The sequence below is a fragment of the Vidua macroura genome, chromosome 3 (assembly GCF_024509145.1).
Source record: "Vidua macroura isolate BioBank_ID:100142 chromosome 3, ASM2450914v1, whole genome shotgun sequence".
Lineage (NCBI taxonomy): Eukaryota > Metazoa > Chordata > Aves > Passeriformes > Viduidae > Vidua > Vidua macroura.
This window is the reverse complement of record NC_071573.1, coordinates 56,848,408-56,868,229: the sequence shown is the minus strand read 5'-3', so window position 1 is coordinate 56,868,229 and position 19,822 is coordinate 56,848,408. Positions and strand designations below refer to the sequence as shown.

General features: G+C 34.8%; 1 protein-coding gene across 1 annotated transcript in view; it reads right to left on the bottom strand.

Annotated features, from left to right (window-relative positions):
- Nucleotides 1–19,822, bottom strand: part of SYNE1 (spectrin repeat containing nuclear envelope protein 1) — a 279,385-nt gene that overhangs the window by 197,688 nt on the left and 61,875 nt on the right. The window contains exons 9-15 of the mRNA XM_053974692.1: nucleotides 14,422–14,529; nucleotides 13,537–13,674; nucleotides 12,233–12,397; nucleotides 9,028–9,140; nucleotides 8,320–8,488; nucleotides 4,733–4,829; nucleotides 3,169–3,371 (exon numbers count right to left, since the gene is read on the bottom strand). Of these exons, the coding sequence (XP_053830667.1) occupies nucleotides 3,169–3,371; nucleotides 4,733–4,829; nucleotides 8,320–8,488; nucleotides 9,028–9,140; nucleotides 12,233–12,397; nucleotides 13,537–13,674; nucleotides 14,422–14,529 (993 nt within the window). The remainder of the gene's footprint in view (nucleotides 1–3,168; nucleotides 3,372–4,732; nucleotides 4,830–8,319; nucleotides 8,489–9,027; nucleotides 9,141–12,232; nucleotides 12,398–13,536; nucleotides 13,675–14,421; nucleotides 14,530–19,822) is intronic.

Here is a 19,822-nt window from a genome sequence, read left to right as displayed (position 1 = left end):
ACTGAGATAGCCTAATGAACTGTATACATCTTGTAGGCAGGTACATGCACATAAACTGGTAGAGAAGACAAAGACCAATTCCCTTCATTCCTTTTCTCTCTTCCAGACAATGGGCAATTGTTCCTAAGGCAGGTATCCCTGGGCTCTATACCTATATCAGTAAACAAAACAGGACTCAATCACATGATTGTCCACATCTTCTCTGACATGGCTTGTCCCTGCTACCCTTCTCCTAAACAATGCACAAGTCAATGAATGGCACAGTCTGTTCCAAACTGACTGGATCATGAGGGTGTCTTCCTTCAGGAGAGAAGGAGTAATCAGAAGGATTCAAGCTGAACCATGTTACCTGATCCTCAGGATTTAGGAGGGGGCAGTGATCCATTTTGTTTACAGCTACCAATCTACCCTACAATTCTAAAACCATTCATCTTCCATGTGACAGTCTAATACAGTCCTTTGCTCAATGGTACATGAGAAAAACTCCTATCCAACCACACTGTCAGCCATCCCAAGTTTTAGAACTACAGTTCTGAAACTATATTTGTCAGAACTCATTCACATATAAAAAAAGTTCAGATGCAACTGTAAAGAAAAAGTCACGTGGTTGTATACTGGTCAAATATCTTGAAGAGAGAATTGAACAACACACAGTGTTTCAGTTCCTTAAAGTGGAGATCAATAGGATTCAGGTGCTCTGTACTGATGCATTGGTGAATAAATTTAATCAGCTCAGTAAACTGCTTCTGCAGTTTGAATCTTTTTCCACTTGCAGTAGAGCAACCTCCTTGCTTTATGAGCACATCCAAAAGAAATAAAATCTACTCAATCTTGCACTGGTCAGCTTTCCAATGGTCAAGCTCACTAGAGGGCAATAAGAAAAAAGCACGTGGAGTAAACTACTCACATCCTTGTTTCTGCACACTTATTCCCTCAGACCATTACCTTCTGCAGACTGGCTGGGGAGGTTCTCCATTTCAGAAGCCAGTTTGAGTACATGTATTAAATTTAAACAAGTTTGGAAGGTACTGGGAAGCACACCTCATTCTCAATTAAAACAATGCAGCTCTTTTTAAGGAAGTCACCACACGAGATCTAGAAGCTCTCTAAAACCTTTTGGATATAGCTGCATGAGAAAGGTGTGGGAGGATGCAGTTAGAATGAAATTATGGAAAGTGCTTAAGAGGTACTGGAAGTAAACGAAGGAGTTGGAGAAGGAGTAGTTTGAAAAATCCAAGCGCATGCTGGTAGGTTTTTTTGGTTTTTTTTTTGTTTTGTTTTGTTTTGTTTTGTTTTGTTTTGTTTTTTTTTGTTTTTTTTGTTTGTTTGTTTGTTTTTTTTTGCAAGATCTTCAGCGTTACAGGTTCACAGCAAGGTTTCTGAAAACTGAAGCCAACAAGAAAGCCAACAAGCCACTTTCTTTTCCAAATCAAACAGTGGTACATGCAGGTCTGGAAATGATGCAGTGATAATGGAAAGAAGAAGAAAGCATGACAGCATGATGAAGGACTATTGTGGTTTTTGCCTAGGATAGAATATAGAGGCCTTAAGTAATACAGTTAAGGTTTGCAAATGAGCAACTTTGTATCATATTACTGATATCTTTGTGGGTTTACAGAAAAAAATTCTAAAATATTTAAAAATGTTTTACACCATATTCCAAACAATAGTTACCATCTTTCACCTGGTATTCCAGATCATTTTTCTTCAAAGGCAAAGACCATTAATTTTACAAACCACAATAAGAATTTATTTTGGTTTAATAATCAAATATCAAACCTGCTACATCAGACCTATCCTTGGAACTATCTAAGTGAACATTATTGCTGTGGTGAGCTAAACTCAACATTAAAAGTAGAAGTAACTTTTAAAATACGTATCTCAGTCTACAGACAGATGCTACAACTCAGTAACCTTTAACAGGTTTTAGCCAATGTATTTTTAAGAAAAAAAATAGCATTTTGGGAAAAATAAAGCTTCATGTCTAAGGTTTTCAACAAGATTTCTTGATATTTTTGAAATCATATATCAGAATGAAAATAATTACTTGTTGGATTTATGTTAGAAACGAGAAGCAAGTATGTACTGTATGGGTATGTTCAAATTTCTGCTTTGAAAATATTTGAAGATAAAGTTATACATCTAAACAGAAAAGTAAGTGCTTTGATTTTATTCATATACATGGATTTATGAATATTTCATTTTAATCATTGTTCAATTACTTACATAAAACATGCAACAGTATCTTAGATCACCCTGATCAGCCTAAGTCATCCTTCCTGCCCAGTAATAATTGTTTGAATCTATATTCTGCCAGACTGTTTTTTTCACTGGTTTATTTTCATTTAAAAAGTGTATTTCATTAATTTACATCAGTTTGAACTAACAAACTTTAAAAAAACGTATACTGTTTTTTCACGCACATAACATGAAATGCTCATTCCTGACCTGATATTAATTTGCCATCTTACAGCCTATGAGAACCCTACTTTAGTGTTAAGAGCTATATACTGCTACATTGGGATCAGGTGCAAACTCAGCACCTATTAAACACAGGAATATTAAAGTCATTCCAGGTTATTATTGAAGGTTTACAAACTTAAATCTTAGTGCTTCACTACTCTAACATTACAACAGGGAAAAAAATACAGAAGAACTATCTTTATAACTGTAGGTCCCCAAAATCAACTGTCTAAAAGATTTCTGAAATGCCAGGGAAATGAGTTAATTAATCAGCCATCAAATATAACAACACATATTAATAATACTGCTCTTTGAAGGTAATGAGTACTGAAATCTGTCATCTAGAAAAATCAGTGGAAACGTCTTTATAGGTAGTCCATGATTACTCTCTTTGGTGCTAAGAGCTGTATTTGCCTTTGAGTGAATCATGCAACATTCCTATATCTGAGCAATACTGTTGCCCTATATTCATGTCAAAGACGCCTCTAGCCATGGTACCACAGATGAGGCTTGCTCCATTGTGTATATATGTATTTGTGTACATATGTATTTGTCTCTAGATGCTATACAAGCAAACACTGAAACTCCTATGCTGAATGAAGACAGGATGTCAAAGTCTGAGCAAAACCTAAGCAAATGAAGAAATAATTATCCAATGTTTCACAATTTGCAAAACAGCCATATGGATATGCTACTAGCACATACCTTTTTGGAATGTTCAGGCTGATTCAGCATTTTTTCAGCATCTTCAAGCCAAGCTTGTAGACCTGCCACAGTGCTGCTGTATCTGTCCCAATTAGCAATTACTTCTTCCAGCATGCTTCTTACACTTCTCACCTCTACTGAGAGGTTCCTCCACTGAGCTGTGGTGTCACTCATGAATTTCATCACATTCTCAACCTCTTCCACTGAGATACAGGAAAGACATTGATTATTTTGTTTCATTACCATTTCTGTAAAGAGTAACGTTATACCATGCTTATTCACTGTCACCAGGGAATGTTGTTTTACTGTAACTTCTATCTCAGTAGGCTTTTATATATGAATGTTCAGTTCATAGCCCAATTTTAGCACAAGATCACGACTGAGAAATTAAATGTGTGAATTAAAGACTTAGGAAAGTACATAAAATGAATGCGAAATTAAAACAGTAACACTGCATATTGTGTGTGGTGTTCATTTCAAATCTGCAATAAAAGAAATCAAGAGACAGGCTTGACTTAAAAATAGCAGAACATGAGAGTTGCATAATATAAAAACACATATTATGTCTACATTGAAAAGTATGGAATGAAATTCTGATCTTCTTGCCATTGACTTTGAAACCAAACTGCTGCTAATTTTTGACATTTAATTTTTAGCGTTTTCCACATGGCAAGAAAGGAAAAAAAAGTGTTCTCATTCTAATGGAAAACAGAGGCCAAGCAAATGCTGAGATGTCACAAAATATGCAGAATATATTTGTTTTAAAGAGTTTTTAGTTAATTTGAACTGCTATTGCTGAATTCATATATGTTAGTATTTATTCTTTAGAAAATAATTTGTTACTGGATTTTATTAATAGCATTGAATAAATCTGTGACTTTTGTTCTTTGTAAGAATACCTTGAAAAAATGTTTACTTTTGTAAAATTTGGGCGTCACTATCAACTTAAATTTCACAACAAACAAAGGTATCCATTTTCTCCCCCCCTTTAGCAGCAGCTGCAACAATCCTCCAAAGACATTATTGTGCTACAGATTAAAGTGATCTCATGTCTGTAATTATCTAGGTCAAATACTGCCCTCGAATTCTCACTGAACTCAGCAGTATTCAAAAATGACAGGACGCAGCTGTTGAATCAGCTACACATTTTTTCTCATGTATGCCCATACTGCAACTACCATTTGAGTTCCTCTTGCAGGTTTTCAAAGTTAATGAAGAACCTCCAATAAACCAAGGGATGATTTTGCAACTACTATACTGGGACCAACTCCCAGTTGTCTTTTTCTTTTAAATTAATGAAGCCAGGGAGCATTTCCAGGCACTAGAACACTATTTTCCCTACTCCTAGGGAGTAGGGAAATTGGTTTCTGTCACAATTTGGTTTCTGTCACAATTTTTTATTCCAAATTAACAACACTGAAATAATCTAACAGTTAGCATGGACAATGGGCCTCTCCCAGGATGAAGTCTGACTATGATCACTCTCCTCTGGAGATTCAGAAGCAGCAGGCTGCTCTGGACCAGATGCCTACATGCTAGTGACAAAATAAATATAGACATTTACCTGAGCCATTTGCTTTGGCATACATTTCAGCTGCTCGTTTCAAGATCTGGTAGGTAACTTCATACTGCTCAAAGAACTTACTATTTTCAATAACAGACTGAAAAGAAAAAAAAAAAAGTAACAGATAAAATAAAGATGGGTATTAGGATTAGCAATAATTTATATGAAATTACATCAGGATACTGATGACAACATTTAACTTTATTATTCCTCCATTCATATTTTCATCATTATAAAATAATAGTTTTAATATCATAATTATAAAATAGCATACAAATTTTACTTTTTAAATTTAATGATACAGTAGAGTATATAATTTTAAATAAGATTTATTTACTTTCCACATGGAAAGGTTATTTGAAGTTTTCTTATTTGCTGTCTTGCTGGAAATCACTAGCACATGACACTTAGAATGTACAGAAACTGAGTAACTAACAAGTTATTTAATGGAAACTGTTTTATACTCAAAACTAAGTGGAATAATTTTAATAAAACAGAAAATTTCCTTCATATATGTCACCACAAAAATCAAATCCAATTGTTCCTGTACTAAGCCTTTGCAGAAAGACAGGTTAGACGTTAATAGATTAAAAACTTTTGCTTTATTCTTCAATTTTTCGTTACCTCCTTTGCAACTGACAAAAAGTAAGATCATGGAAACACTGCACAAAGAGATGCTGCTTTTCCAAAGTGTGGCACAGTACTGTTCCTTTGTGAATGATAGTTTAGTTCTGTGATGTGTTAGAGTGCAATGAATAAATTATCTGGAAATATTTTGGTAAAAAAGTTATGCCTTTGACATTTATGCCTCTTTATCCCGTATGGCAAATGAAACTGACCTTTTTAGACATGTCTTTCAGAAATGTTATTCCCTTTAAGTGCAACAGAAAATTATAGCTCTAAATTATACAATCACATTAAATCTTGCATTACCAGTGTTAAAACAGGAAGAGAAAGGTAGAGTTTAGAATGGTTCTATAATTTATGCTATATCCCATCCCTCCGCAGCTACAAATTACAAAATTAAGGAATGCATACCCCACATATGTCTATACAAGCTTTGGAATGCCAGAATAGACAAAATCAGACAAGTGTGATTTTGATTAAACCAGGTTTCAAATTAAGTCCAAGTTCAATGCATTTTGAACAGGAGAATCAGATCATTATATAACATGAAAAAAGCACTTAAAAATAATTCTGCCAGTATATATCTAGAACCCTTCTATTTAAAACCTTTGAGAGTTGCTATGTCAGGTTACAACAGCTATCTAGTAGGTAATTTAGAACTGTGTTTATAACCAAGGAAACTAGAAGTCAAGAACAATCACAATTTTTCTCTGCTCCCCTGTTAAAACAAAATCTGCCATGTATAAAAACCTACAGGCTTTATCATGAATTGTGGGACAGACTTATGATTTCACTTTTGCCAAACCCATGCAGACATTTTAACCTGAACCAAAACCTCCAAGACTTCACACAAAAGAGCAAAAAAAGTTTACATAACACTAATGAAGAGCTATCTGAAATATTTTCAAAAATTAAATAAACATTTTACTGATTAATATTGTCTACCATCTGAAAAGTCTCCTTGAAGAAAATAAGCAGCTTTCCCAAACCAGTATAGCATATGATGCTAAAAAAGTGCCACCATAGCAGTGCTACAACACAGTTCCATGGGTTAAAATCCATGGATAACTGTACCTAGTATCTCCATTACAGTGGAATTTCGTGCAGTTTATTATTCAGGTTGATGGTGTATAATCTGTGCTGACCTTTACTTCTGGTGTATGACAAACAGGTGAAAAGATGTTAAGATTAAGTAAAAATCACCACTTTTATTTTTAAGCTAGAGTACATAAATATTTTCCAGGCATATGTTCTATCCAGATCCTAATTACGCATGTTCCTAGAATGCTGACATTCCCCAGTCTGTTTTGGCAGACAAACAGACTTACATTTTTATCTCCTGCTAATATAGTCACTCTGACTATAAGGTACTGACTACAGCTTTGCTAAGTAAGACTCCTAATATACTGGAAGAGTAACACTTGTCCCTCAGTCCTAGAAAACTGGTCCCAGGTAAGCCAAAGCAAATAAATTCCCTTTCCATCACATCTTGAAGGACCCAGAAGTCAAGGCCATCAAGAATGAAAATGAGATTTATTTATCCTCCTGTCCTGATTTCCTCATTTTGATGCTATACACTTTCAAAAATAATGCAAGGAAGCATCTTCCTTCCCTAAAGACCATTGCAGCATCAGTGGTCTGAATTACAAGAACAACTGAGGCACTTGCAAAATAATATACAAGTTAACAACTTCATGTTCGTTCTAAAGGAAAAAAATAAGAAAGTCACCAAAAAAGCCCTGAAAATTCAAGCTATCCACTTTTTTTATTATTTCTCTTGTCACCTTTTAGTATTTTTTTACAGTATTATAGAGTAAAAAAATGGACTACAATCCTAGTTATTGCACATCACTCCAGCAAACTAAGTAATTCAAGTAATTATCTGAATTTTGTAAAGCTTGTGTAAAAAACAAGGTTAACTGACTCCTGAATTTTTGCGTGTCCCTAACTGCTAAAGTTTAAATACAGAAATTCTCACTTCGAAGAATGAGAATTTGATCCAGATTTCACTGAGTTTGAAGTTTCCTTTTCATTGAATTGGGGACATCAATAATTTTCTCTGCTCATTTACCTGTCTCTGAATGGTTCCATAACTGTATCAGTTCTTTTCCGACTTAATTTTTGCATGCAATTTTCCCCATATGGATTAGATAGAAGGGAAAAAAATATTTAGACCAGCCCTGCTTTTCAAAGAATCCTTCATGCCCTAATGTAGAAGTGCAGCAGTTCTATCATTCTACCTACACTTGGCACTGCACGTGTGAATTTAAAAAGATGCAGCAGCATAACACTAAAAAAGAATTTATCAATGAACACTTGTAAGTCAATGGTTTCTGTTCCTTAACACTGTAAATGGCTGATGCAGAGCTGGAGCAAACTCTTTCCAGAACAGAAATAAAGAAAAGGGTTTAATATACTAATGCTGAGTAGGAAAAGAAAAATCACTCAATTAAATTAAACAAGTATATGGAGGTAAAATAACATTCTTTTTTATTAATCTTTGGAAGACTGTGTGGGAAAAAATACTGTGTGGGAATGCATGCCAAAAACTTCCTCTGTCTTTAACTCTTAAACTGTGTATAGTCACTATAAACTGCTTCTATCCAGGTGTAAAAGAAATGTAATTAACTTTTTTGGAATTGCTATAAAAAGGAAGCAAAAATCCAGGATTTGGAACTTCCAGATGTGTTTGCTAAATTAATCACTGGACAGCAGCTGGAACAGAATTTCTCTTTTTCAAAAAATGATGGAAAGAGAATAATTTTTACTTTTAGCCTTCTGACTAAAGTTTCTCCATGGGGAAGGCAGATTCACCTCTGAAGATATATTCCATAGGAATGCAGTCATAAAGTTGATGACTGACAAATCTGATATCTGTTTCTGTTCTTTTATACAATTCTAGCAAACTTAAATATGAAAATTTCAAAAATAGGTATGAAAAGAAGACAACCCCAACTTACAATATAATTTTGAAGAAGCAGTTCCACGGACTCTCGCCTTCCGTATTTGATAATCCATGATTTTAACTTTGATTCTGCAAAGACTAAGAGTGACAGTAGACGGTACTTCAGTTCCAGAAACTCCATCTTCAACAGATGGAGCTCAGATGAAGAGACAACAAAATTAAACCTATAAAATGAATCACAGTATAGTAAAATAAAGCAACATTCATTTTGCAGGAAAGACTGAAATCTTTAGTTTACAGTTTGGATATTTTTCTAATCTTTCACCTCATTCAGAGTCTACAAACATTTAATTATGTGTGATGATATTCTGATGACTGCTCTTGAACAACAAATTAATTACATTTCTTTTTTATCATAAAAAACATCAGTTCACTTCTGTCACTAAGTTTTGCAAAGTCATTTTTCTTTTTTTCACATGCATCCTGGCTGTTATATAACATTTCTTCCAGGGACAAGTAATAACAGGATCAGTATGAAAAAAGTATTCCTATCCAAAATCTATTGCTTATTTTGATTCTCATCAATTTTAAAAGCATCAGGTTTTTCAGTATATTTTTATGTATATTGTAGGAGTTTTTTCCATCCATCTCAGTTTGCCACTGAGAAATGTAACTAGACAGTGATCTCTGCATAAACAGATAAAAAAGCAAACAGGCTCCCCTTCATGCACAGAAGCTTTTTATTTCAGATTGAAAGCCTTACCTGTCTGCCATATCCTCTAACTGGTCATGTGGAACAGGCACGCCATTAACAGACCTGGTCCTGTGGATCTCATGGAATGCCTTTTTGTGACCATCTATGTTTTTCAGCAGATCCTGATTGGATTTTAAGAAAGAGAGAGATATTGAGAGAGTGGGGGGAGGGAGGAGAGGGAGAGAAAAGGCTCACAGTAGGCTATCTAACTAATAAGCACAATTTTAAGCCAGCTCTGATGACTCAATGTAGTTAACTATTTGATCATGCTCTCACACTTCCATGCAAGGTAATGCATACCACATAAGCATTTACATCAACTTAAACATTTGCACAGGAAACCCCCTTATGTGAAGCTCTGTTACAGCCATGTTGAACAGTTATGAAAGATTTTAAAACAGGATACACTGCAAAAGGTTTAACAAAACAAGAACCCTTAAACATATTAAATAATCTCTGAAATTCAGTCTGCCAATATGCGAACATCCCAAAAGCATAATCCTCCTAAATTTACTCTCTAAATCTTTATAACAGATACTAACCTTTGCTAAGTATAGACTGAAATTTTAAGCAACTAATCTGCTCTACTATATATAGGTAGAAGATCTATAGCTCCTTCTCTAAGTACATATTCCATATTTAGTAAACTTTTCACTCTCTCACCATCAAAAGACTTCAGGATGGCTGTCTCAGTACTGCACGAGCGACTGCGGAATGTGGTACCCGACCTGTATTCCTGCGATCTGAACTGTACCAGTGAAAACCCTACAGCAGAGCACACTTCAACTGTAACTAAGCAACACCGCTTCAAACGGCTTCCGGGAGATTACATATTGAAATGAATGACTGGCAGCAGTCTTTGAAGAGATACTGTTAGCAGCAACACGTCAAGTCCCCTGAGAGTGGCTGAGAGGGCACAGAATGGTGGGGTTTTTTTACTGCAGACAGACAGCTGCTAGCACAAGGTGCTCAGAACCCTGCTAGCAAAGAAGATCGTACAAAGGTTCCCCTTCTTTCACCTCAGGGAACAAAATGCAGGTTTCTGTACAGATCCTACATATGTATTTATTCCTACTTGCCAAGGAAGGGCTTCTCCCCAGCCAAATCCCAGTGTTTACACAGGAGGAATCAGTGGAAATTCTCTGGCTCAGCTCACCAAATGGCCCCAGTATCCCCATCAACCAGCCTGGGTTTTCATGTTTTCTGCTTCAGCCAACATCCTGCTGTGAAGAGAAATGAGCTAGGCTTTCTCAGATGCAGGTGATGTGCTGATTTTACCATGGTAAAAACTCCTGTGACTGACATAGTCTCACATAAAGGAAAGACTTGGAACAAGTATCTCAGCTCCATTTGAGACCTTGCCATACAAGGTATGCAAAGGATGCATAGGGATGCATAGGATGCATTAGGATGCCCCTAATATGCACTGGTGAGTCAAAACAAACCACAGTAGTTTCATCCAACATCAACAGGAAGCTCATGAAAACTTATGCACAGCAGTCTCATAAAATGAAGTCCTGCTCTGGGAAATGACCCTCAACAAACACAGACATTGCCCTTAATTCCTGGATCTTAGCAATATCAACTAAAATAAGCACAGGTACTTGCCTGATTGCACGAGGTTTGTCCAAATAAGCTGGTACATTTTGTACTAAAATCAAAATGGCCATAAGCTATAAAGTTCACTAAAATAACCCATTGTCAGATGAGACAAAGATAAAAAGGAAGCAATGATGTCATCTGAACAAATTCAAACAAACAAACAAACCAGAAGGCAACAAGGAAACATTACTGAAAAAAAAACATGAATGCATTTCTGGTACTATCCAGTAGCACATTTGGATTCATCAATTCAAATCTGAGCAACAAAACAAACTTCAGGAACAGATAGAATTATATCTGCTTCTCTTGAAGCCTTTTCCATCCCACTCCCATGGGAAAACTGCCCTGGCACAGATTAACCTAAATCAAAGTTTATTTGTTGGCATGGAAATCCCTCACCACAGCATTTCTGATGCAAATAAAAAAACAGTTTAGGGCACACTTTTTTGTACTTCTTATGAATGTATCAAAAGGAGGTCTACAGTGTTCACATTCTAGAGAACAAAAGAGTGTTTGACTTGTCAATTTTTTTTTAAAAACAGATGTCAAATCCTATGAATCCTGAAATGTTTGATGTTACCAAGAAAGTTAATGAAATTCAGCATTATAAGAGACAAGAACCTGAAAAAATCCATATCTTCCTTACAGATGTTAACATTGTTTTTTTAAATTAAATTAGTTACTACTAAAATTAGAAGAGCTACAATTTTTCTAATAAAAAGTAATCAGATTACCATGAAACTTCTCAGCTTTTCATGATATAACATTGCTTTTTGATGAAAAAACCCTACCCATATCCTAAACACAAAAAATAACAAATTAATAACAAAAAATAATAAAAAATAACAAAAAAAAATTTAATATAGTAGTGATAGAGGAGGGAAAAAAAGCATTATAAAACAATACAGCCTCAAGTACTGCCTTTCTCTACACCATCTTTTCCCTTTCATTTACTGGTTCAGTTTCTTTTATCATCTCACCAGCATATTTTTTCACTAATACATTTTTCTTATGCATATTATGCAAATCCACAGAAAAAAACCTCACCATTTTGGTTTTAAATGAGAACTTGGACTCAGCAAAGAATGATGGTACAATTATTTACATTCATCTGGAAAATTTCCTGTTTACCACAGCACGCTATCTGCCATCACAGATGGCTATCATGCTATCTGTCATCACAACACTATCAAAATTCACTTGATTCTCATTCTCTCCCCCCATCAATGTCACCTGCACTGACTATCAGCACACTGAGTTAGTATGTGCATTTACTCCCTTTTTCCTGTTTCAACCAATTAGTTCATACTAGTTGAACAATGCACCCAATATTATGAGCTCTCTATGGAATTTTACCATAGAAATTAAAATAGTAATACCTGATTTACTTCATGTAGAAGAAGCAAAAATATTTGAAAGCCATTCTGAATAATGGTTGCAAGATAGACAGATATAACAGTTCAAATCACCATGAGAAGACACCAACCTTTAGCCACCAACAGGACAACATAACCCACAAAAAGCAGAAATAATTATCTTTGCAGAGTATGGATCATTTAAAGCTCTGAAAACATGGGAGGGTAATGCACAGAATGAATGCATCTCCATCTACCTTATGTTGTTCAAGCTTCCTGTGTATTGTGTTTGCTGTTTCCTCATGAGCTTGCTGAACAGTTACTTCTTCCCTCAGAGCAGACTCTGCCCTGTAGAGCCAAGCACCTATGGTACCCAAAGGTGCAGGAAGGGATTTATCAAGGTGTACGTGCCAATCAAGCATCTGGGAAGTAAAAGGAAAAGGACTGAAATTCCTCCCTTGCTAAATAATACACATAAGTACATTGATAAAAAGCAGATTATAATTTAGATATAAGTCCATTATTCCACACCAGTTTGGAAATTACAGCATACTCACAGGCAACAAAATCTCTATAAGAATGTGTTGATTTATGTATTTCCCTTTCCGAATGGCAATTGAGTTACAGAATGATCACGAATAAACTGGAACAATTGAGAAGCAAAATATCTAGAATTTCATCAGTTAATATGCACAGAAAGCGATACAAGACCTTCTTCTGCCAATGTTATTTAATTCATGCTCCTGCATAAAATCTTTATATCTCTTTTTTGAACATACTTTTTATATGTAAGGTTCACGTGAGTCTCAAAAGAGTGTGTAGGGAAGGATATAGCAATAAAACACTGTGTCTTATTGATAATGCCAGTTATGGGAGTGAAAACATCATGAAAATTATGAGAAAACTCCAGAATAATTTAAAACACATCCTCTGTTAAATACATGATATAAAATATATAAATGCAATATGGATATACACTAGCAATAGTGTTTTAATAATTTTTAATTTGGGTCAAACAGTATAATTTGTTTAGGACTTTTCATTCAGTTCTTCAAAATTCCAATCATAAATACTAAAATTAATTTATTACTACTGAAAATAGGTTAAAAAATAATTAAAACCTTATTTATTGGTAAAGTATTCAGTATTACACATAATTTTTTTTTTTAGTTATATTAAAAATGTTGTATTAGAATTTCTCAAATAACTAGCAATTTACATAGGAACATTGGGTTTGGAAGTGGCATTGTGTATGCTTTTCTTTCTATCAACAATGTCTTGAACTTGTCTGAGCACTGTTACCACTCTTTGAAGTAAAGGGAAATCTCAAAGTATAGTCTTTTTCTTAAAGTTCATATTCTATCTTAGAGCAATATTAAAAATGACAGTGCAGTAAATATTCTCAAAACAAATGCAAAATAATTCAGCAGTGCGAGAAATTTGGTCCACTTTTAGGTTCCTAATGCCTAATAAAATCAATAGCAAACAGGTGTTTAAATGATTTTAAATTCTACCCTACATTTAATAAAAAATATATATAGCACAATGATTTTCAACTTACCCTGGAAGTAACTCTCTCCCATGCTTGCTTCACCACAGCTTGATCAAGTGATAATTTACCATCTTTCCTTACTGACTGGGTTGCAAGTTCAAACTGTTTCCTTTTCACCTCATATTGTACTCTGAAATGCTTAAATGACTGCACAAAGAGAAAACCAAATCAATTGCAGCAGAGAGTGAAGGAGTTAAATTCTTTAACATTTATGGAGTACCATAACCTATGGAAATTTTGTACTGATAGCTGTCCTAATATTTCCCAAAGAGGAATAGCACTTAACTTCTATATTTACGTGTATATTTTTTATTTATATATAGATAGGACTTTTGTATTTCCCTTCAGCTATCAGATGCATGGAACATATATGAAATGAGATAATAATTGATCAGATTAAATTGCAACTGTATTTAATGCTACTTGGGACAGTGGCTGCATTTAGAGAACAGTCAAGCTTCAGAAGAAAATTTAGGCCAAGTTTTGTATTTCTGATTTAGACATTAACCTTTGAGAGAGCAGATGAAAATAAAACTCTTAAGTCCTATCCTCTCCACCTATCACCTCATCCAGCCTTCAGTCATACCTCCTATCTGAGCTAAAACATGCAGGAGGGATGGCACAGACACATGCTCTCTTCTAACTAGGACAGTCCTTCACACTGCTGGGAAAAGCTTTGTCTTAGGCAAACCATCTGTGCACTGTCCTACGTAGCAAAGCTGGAGCTGACATTATAACTCCTCCACCAACAACAGGCAAGACACTTTGTGTCCTTATTTCTTTAAACAATACTACAGTGACTCTTGTATATACAGACTGCACAAAATTCTGCAATACCTGTACACATAATGATGACAAAGACTTGTTATCATATATAATTTCCCTGCTGCTTACCTGATACTTCTCTTGTAAGCTTGTTTCTGCCACCTGTGCTCGGGCTATGTCTCTTTCAAATTGTTCTGCCCACACTTTTAGGTCTCTTAGCACCAGTCTGTCTTCCTTCTGTGATGTAGTACAACCACACATTAAAAAAAAAAAAAAAAAATTGCAGCCTTCCAGTAGAGCTGTCAGATTAGTCCAGAAATTAACATCTCTATAGCAAGTCAAGGTCATTAGTTGTAGTGAAAGCAAATGTGCCCAATTCTCTTATCATTTACCTTCTTACAGTCTAACTGAAAAGCATTTTCTCAGTCTGAGAGAAGTCAGCAACTAGACATGAGTCTTACAGGAGTGAAATCATGCCAAATGGGGACATTGCAGTGTCAGAGATATTATCAGCAGTTTTCATCTGATGTTAAATTAACACAAAGCTCTTTAAAGATATCTTAACAACTAATTTTAGCCTTCCACAGATTAGCGAAGTCAATTTTCAGTAAAAGTTAATTGAGCTGAGATAGGAGAGGATTTTTAAATCTTTTACCACCATTTTATTAGCTGGTCTGCTATTGCTGAAAAGAAAAGATATTGTCTGATTGACTTCAGGGTAATCCTTGATACCAACTCCAAGTTCAAAAGTAAGCAAAATATTTAGAATATTGTAACATGGAAAATGAAAAGAAAGAAAGAAAACACAAGTATATATTAAAATTTCTTTTCCGTCTATGCCGTTTTATGGCTTTGAAGAAAAGCATATTTGTTTTACAGTTTACCACTTCAGTCTGTCATGGCACTGCAGCTTTTTGTAAGGTTATAAAGTTCTCTGCAAAACTCACTGACTTGGCAATGGACAGAAAAACACAAACAAAAAGTCTCGGATCTGTGAGCATGTTATAATCAAAGGTTATCAGGAAATAGAAAGTATTCTCTGCACTGTGTAAGCAGGCTGGTCAAGTAGGATACAAGTGTCCCTGATTTCCAAACAACAAACCAGATGTGTTGGCTGTTAATCAAAAGCTACTTTTTGAAACAAAAGAAGCCCTATTGCTGCCAAATTTCTCAGAAACAGACAGATAGCAAATCATATAAGCTAATCACCTAAAATGAGTCACACTTCAAGCATTACATGGGAGAAGAAAAACTGGACCATGGGATAAAAAAAGAGTAGTCACTGCCTGCATTTAAGAAACAAAGTACTGTCTTTTAAAAAATGAACCTGACAGTGGAAAGAAGCCAATTTATGGTTCCTTTCTTTGAAAGCTGCCTCAAATAAGTAAAATATAAATTCTCATTAATAATTTTTAAAATATAAAGCTATTGCTTCATTTCATCCAAGGAAAGGACAGGTTCCTCAGATAAGAAAGAAATCTTTGATGTATTCCTACTAATTCTTTTACTGAGCCTCTACTCAGAACAGTGGTCGTTGTTTGGACATAGTTTGCACAACAGATTTTCAATTATCACAGTTATCTTGACAGCCAGGTAGTTGCAGTGAGGTTAATATGCTGTTAGAGCAGCTGTGCTGGAATGAAATTCTCTGTAGCTCATGCTCCTGTCTTCTGACACACACAGGATGGTACCTGAGAAACTGAGAAACAGTATAGCACAGATAAAACACGTCCCTGCTCCAGCTACCTGTAAAACTGGGGTTTCCTTGGTGTCCTAAGAAGCCAAAGCTCCCAGCACTTCCAAATTTTCAAATCATTTAAATATAGAGAAGGAGAATAAAATTTCTATTCTTCTTGTCTGTGTGTATGAATATAACATCAAGATTCTTTAAGAAAACCAGCAAATTCATGACTACCCCCCTATGAGGAAAATGATAGAATCATTTAGGTTAGAAAAGACCTCTAAGATCATTGAATCCAGCCAAGCAGAATATAAAAAAAGAGAGCATCTTAACTCATTCGGCCATGAAAAAAGAACTTTGGTATTAAATTTGTTCTATTCCTAAGAAGGCATAACTTTAGTGAGACTGTTGAGATCTCTATTAGTATTTAACTGCCAGCTCCATAAAAGCAATACTAAACTATGCATCTTAATGGATTGAAAATACTGCAGCAATCTTACTGACTGAAAAACTTCATGACTTCTTGAAGTCATGAAGGGAAGAAGTGAGCCCCAATGCCCTGTGTATTACTTCTAATTCACACTATAAAATTCAGTTTCATAAAACACTGCTTTATATTCCTTAAGGTAAGACTTTGACAGAGCATCTATATGCCTGCAACCATTCAGACAGTAATCTGAGCAAAACAGGTATTTTGCAAGATTATTTTATCAGTTAAGAACTTTAAATTTAAAACCCATTCTGACCAAATGGTTTTGAAATCGAGTATCTCTGGGATTAAGATTACATCTATGGTACCTGAAGATAACACAGGAACAGCCTCACCTCTCTCACACCACACATATGGTTTCTCTGATACTAAGTTAACAGGTAGCATTTAGCCTTCTTCATTTTAAAAAACTATTTATTTAGTCAAATTTTGATCACTTTAATTGCAAAAGATGTAGATGCTTCAGCATCTACCTAACTGGATGCTATAAATTACATTGTGCAACAATGTACGATTAATCTTTTATTTATTTGTTTATTCATATGTTTTTCACAGGTTTCCAGTTCAGTACATCACTTACCACCTGCAAATTAGATTCTGTGGTCCTTGGTTGATACTAAAGCACTTTAAAGTCTCAGTTTAGGTAATCTACAGAAGAGATTCACTTTCTTAGACATCAAGGCACTTGTCATCAACATCCACCAAATTTAATGAACTATCATTCTTAAAAATAGACTTTTATTATCGCCTAGAATTCTTACTCTTAATAAAAAAAATCAAAATTACATTCTCACAGATATGTAAATTATTTTCTAAAGCCTGGCCATCTGAAGTAGGATGCACATCAGAAGATAAACCACCAAACAGAAGTTACCTAGAATAAATATAAATATTCATGCTTTCTCCAGCATGAGGACCATTGATCTCTGATCCATTTATTGGAATTTATCTAAAATCCTGTCATTCACTCAGTATTCTACTGCCAAGTAGCATTTCTAAATATAAATTTATCCTTACACAATTCCATGAATGTTCACATACATGTAGAGATGAACAGAACTGGGGCACTCAGCTGACAAGGAACACCATAGAAGGTATTTAGAGACAAACGTTTATGAGTTCTGATGTGAAAATGGAGTACACTTTAAATTTGCAAAGAAAGTTTTCAGCCCAGACTCGAGATAAAAAATATTATTTTATTAACTGATATGCCAGAGTTAATTTGAAAATTAAATAATACAGAATACTGTATGGTTTGAAGAGCTTAAAATATAATGAGAATCTTAATTATGGACTGGAAAAGATGTATTTTGTTTAGTTCCCTAACATGTAATTATAAACAAGGTATACTGATCAAATTTTCAGGCACAGACACTAGAATTTTCCAATATTACCTTTTAAATCCAAAAAAGCTTAAGTCTGTTTTTCAGGGACATTGAACCATTGTATTGCATATATACTGGGAAAACAAGTCCCTTCAAAAATGTTTATGTATAAATTCAACTCAGTATGCTGTTCATTTTGAAAATTCTGGCTTATATGTTCCTGGATATATATATAGGTTACTGAAACTCACTCCCTGACAGTGGTATCACAGACACAGGGTGAATGCTGAGCCAGGCATCACCTTCAGGGATGAGCTATTAATGACTAGCTGCAGAAGTAGACTAAATCCCTGGAAAAGCTCAGAAAGCTATTTTTGCAGCTGCTGCTCAGGAAATTCCTCTTACACTGGGGAACTCTGCTGGCATAAAAATGTCAGAGATGACAGGATTATCTTCTGAATTACTTGCTCATCAAAGCACAAGAAGAGAATGACTTTACATCAGAAATACTTTGAGGGGGTGAGCTTTAACTTCAGCTAAATTTATACCATGATAAGGAAATCAGCAGAGTTTTACCACTTCAAATCTCCTCTGGCTTAAGAAGCAATGTACTGGGGCTGTGTAAGGCTAAGGATTTATTAAGTCCCATTAAAGGTGCCCAAAGTTGTTTGAGTTTGCTTGAATGGATTGAGAATATAGGAGTAATTCTGTTCTCAGTATAAATCCTTGCTTCAATACATCACTAGTTAGACATATGTAATGTGAGATGAAGATGAACCCTTGATCCTAGTCACTTCAAAACAATCTATTTTTTATATTTATTTAGCAAAAAAATCCCAACCAAATAAAACCCAAGAATGTGGAATTCAGAAAATTAGTTGGATTGGGTCAAGCTATAAACACTTTTGACCGACTGCAGTAACACCTGCTATTTATTTCACAATATATTCACTTCTGCAGTCTTTCAGTTTCACCTCTGAATGCTCATTTCACACACTCTGTGTTAGGTTTCTGAACTTCTCTCAGTTAATACTAGAAAATCAGAAGTATCTAAAAGTCTAGCATGGTTAAAAAAGTATATTTTAAAAAATATAACAATTTAGATGAAAAAGGAGCAGCACATCACACAATTACAGATGAATACTCTCCTTCCAACCCGCAAGTCACACACATCACTTACACAATCATACACTCTACTATTACCTACTCTATAAACTTAAAGACATACAAAAATATCCATCTAACATGAGATTAGATATGTAGAAACACTGAACTATAATCTATTTATTTCATGTTTATATCTATGCTTAAGAAAACCAAGAGCATAGTCTGAGATTTATTATAGGAATGTTGACTTTCTTTTCTGTAATATTTCTGTTATTTGCAAAATTAAGTGTTAGGCTGTTAGGGTCAGCTCATGTAAGAGAGCAGACCTAGATTCATCATGTTAATGTATTGCTTTTCAGGAAAGATAAACTTAGCAAACTAATGTACATTAACCCCCCTCCCCCCCCCCCCCACCAAAATCTAAAGTCAGGATGAAAAAAGAGAACAACCATGAAAGGTCAAATTCAAGCAATTATTCTGAGCATACACCCTTACCTTAAATTTCATAAAAGAAATGACAAAAGTTGGGATTGCTTGAAGTTCCTAGCAATATGAAACAAATAGGAAAACAAGAAGCACGGGGGAAAAAAAAGAAAAGAAGCAAAATAAAATAAAGCAAAGCAGGCAGAAAGTCCAGAGAGAACAGTAAGAGCCACACGTAGGAATACAAGATGTACTTAGAACTATTATCAAGCTCACATGTCTTTATCATATGTAGTGAAGTAGTTTTCATATTAGATCTGATTTCCAGATTGCTACATGATTTATTTCATCTGGAAACATAATTACTTACCTTAGAGTAACTGTGTTTCTTTGAGATGTGTTGACTACATGAGTTCATGCATGTTCATAGCTGGCCCATGCATGAGAGATTAGACCCCTTTTAATTCTGAAAATGCACATGGAAATAGCTGTTCCCTCTAACCA